General features: G+C 58.9%; 1 protein-coding gene across 1 annotated transcript in view; it reads right to left on the reverse strand.

Annotated features, from left to right (window-relative positions):
* LOC103782058 (membrane progestin receptor gamma-B-like) overlaps positions 1 to 1,957 on the reverse strand; it is a gene marked incomplete at both ends in the record, with an annotated part of 4,825 nt that extends 2,868 nt beyond the window's left edge. Inside the window, 3 exons of the mRNA XM_008949791.1 lie at positions 454 to 580; positions 1,496 to 1,701; positions 1,830 to 1,957. Coding sequence (XP_008948039.1) covers positions 454 to 580; positions 1,496 to 1,701; positions 1,830 to 1,957 — 461 coding nt within the window. The remainder of the gene's footprint in view (positions 1 to 453; positions 581 to 1,495; positions 1,702 to 1,829) is intronic.
* Positions 1,958 to 2,040: the final 83 nt, after the last annotated feature.

Genomic DNA, 2,040 nt, shown 5'->3' on the forward strand with positions numbered 1-2,040 from the left:
GCGTGAAACGTACCCCAGGACTTGAGGGGCAGCCTCCCCAGTGCCCAGTCCCTGTGAACACACCCCCACACCCACAGATTTCCCTTTAGGCAGGACCAGGCTCACATTTAAACCTAAACAGATGCTTAAATGTTGGGGGCACAGGAGCCCACCCTTTTTTGTAGGTTCTCTTAGGAAAACAGCAGCTGGACCTGGGTGTCATCCTGCCAGCCCCACACCCTCTGAAATGACCTTCTGAACCTTCAAAAATTCAAGTCACTCCTTTTGTCTGATGCTTTTGATCATCAAACTCCCCTAGTGCCACCACGCAACGTCTCCCAAATCCAGACTCCTCTTCTTGCCCTTCCTGCAATTAAAACTCCTATTGTGACAGCAAAGCCTGTAATTGAGGAGCTCTGTCATTAACGCTAATTAGAGATGATGCTGTTGGAACCAGGGGGAGCAGCAGCTTACCTGGAGTAGCAGGAGAGGCTGGTGCTGACGGCCGTGTTCAGCACGGCGACGGGCACGTAGCAGTGGTGGAAGGTGCTGTGGAGCCACTCGGGGGGGAAAATGTAGGCTGAGTATGCCAGGGCAGAGCCTGCCAGGACAGGAGGTGCCTGGTGAGGGCCAGGTCCCACCAGCACCCTCAGCACCATCCCCACTGGAGATGGGAACCTTTGAGTTGGTGCTTGGTGGCGTCAGGGAAGGGAGATGGGGAGTATGGTAGAGGAGCAGCTATGGGGAGCAGAGAACCACAGAGTTGTGTGGGTTGGAGAGACCTTTAGGATCATTGAGTCCAACTGTTGCCCCAGCACTGCCAGGTCCCCACTGCCCCGTGTCCCTCACACCACATCTCCACGGCTTGGAAACCCCTCCAGGGGTGGGGACTCCACCACTGCCCTGGGCCGCCTGGCACCGCCCTGGGCACCCCTCCAGGGGAACAAATTCTTCCTAATATTCAACCTAAACCTCCTTGGCACAACCTGAGGCCCTTTCTTCTTGTCCTGTCCCTTGTCCCTTGGGAGCAGAGCCTGACCCCCACCTGGCTCCAGCCTCCTCTCATGGAGCTGTGGAGACCCAGTAGGTGTCCCCTGAGCTTCTTCTCTCCCTCAGGCAGACGTGCCAGTTGCCAGCTCCTTCCTGGAGCTCAGACACCTTTCTGGAGGAGCTAGAGACACCGTGTGCCAGCTGCTGCTCCTCCTCACCCTGGGCTCACACCTCAGCAGCCTGTGTCTTTAATGTGAGGTTTTTTCTTTTCTCTATTTAGCCCAAAGAGCAGAGTGTGTCCCACAGCCAGGCCCCCACCCCAGGGCTGCCTGGGACAAAACCCAGCCCCAGATTATGAGTTGTGATGGTCTCAGAGACGCTCCAAGCACCAGGCTGTGGGGTGGAGAAGGAAAAGGGGTGGAAACTACCCACAAGCAGCCCCCACCTCTTCCCATCCTCGGGGTATGAGCTGTCTGAGCAGCCCAGGTCCAGCCCTGCACCCCCCAAACCCTCTGCCCAGCCTCACCCAGGCTGTACATGCTGAGAGCTGCGTAGTCAAAGAAGTAGCAGATGTGGCGGGCGCGGGTGGACATGGTGCTGAAGGTGTGGGCACAGCTGGAGGCCAGGGGGTAGATGCAGCAGGTCAGCAGGTAGGCGAGGAGGGGCCAGGAGTTGGGGTCCTCAGGGCCCCCCGGGCCCCGCAGCCGCCCCACCAAGGTCCACACGAAGTACCTGTGGGGTGGAGGAAGGTCAACATCACCCCCTCGGGTGCCCCCCCAGGTCCTCGCTGCCACCACAGAGACCCACCACCTCCTCCTCCTCCTCCCACGGATGATGAAGACCCAGAGGAGGGTACCTACCAGGCGGGCACAAAATGGGTCCAGATGTTGAGGGTCTCGTTGGTCATCTGGAAGACGCTGAGGAGGCAATCGGCTGCTGAGCTGCTGGGGGGGCGGTACCCAAAGAGGATCCCCTGTTCCTGGTACCCCTGCAAGGCAACAACGGGCACCCCTGGCAGCCAGAGCACAGGGAAGGACAAGCTGGAGAAGGAAGGAAGGTTGCCAAAAAGGA

This window comes from Merops nubicus, unplaced genomic scaffold, assembly GCF_000691845.1.
Source record: "Merops nubicus isolate BGI_N331 unplaced genomic scaffold, ASM69184v1 scaffold4011, whole genome shotgun sequence".
Classification (NCBI taxonomy): Eukaryota; Metazoa; Chordata; class Aves; order Coraciiformes; family Meropidae; genus Merops; species Merops nubicus.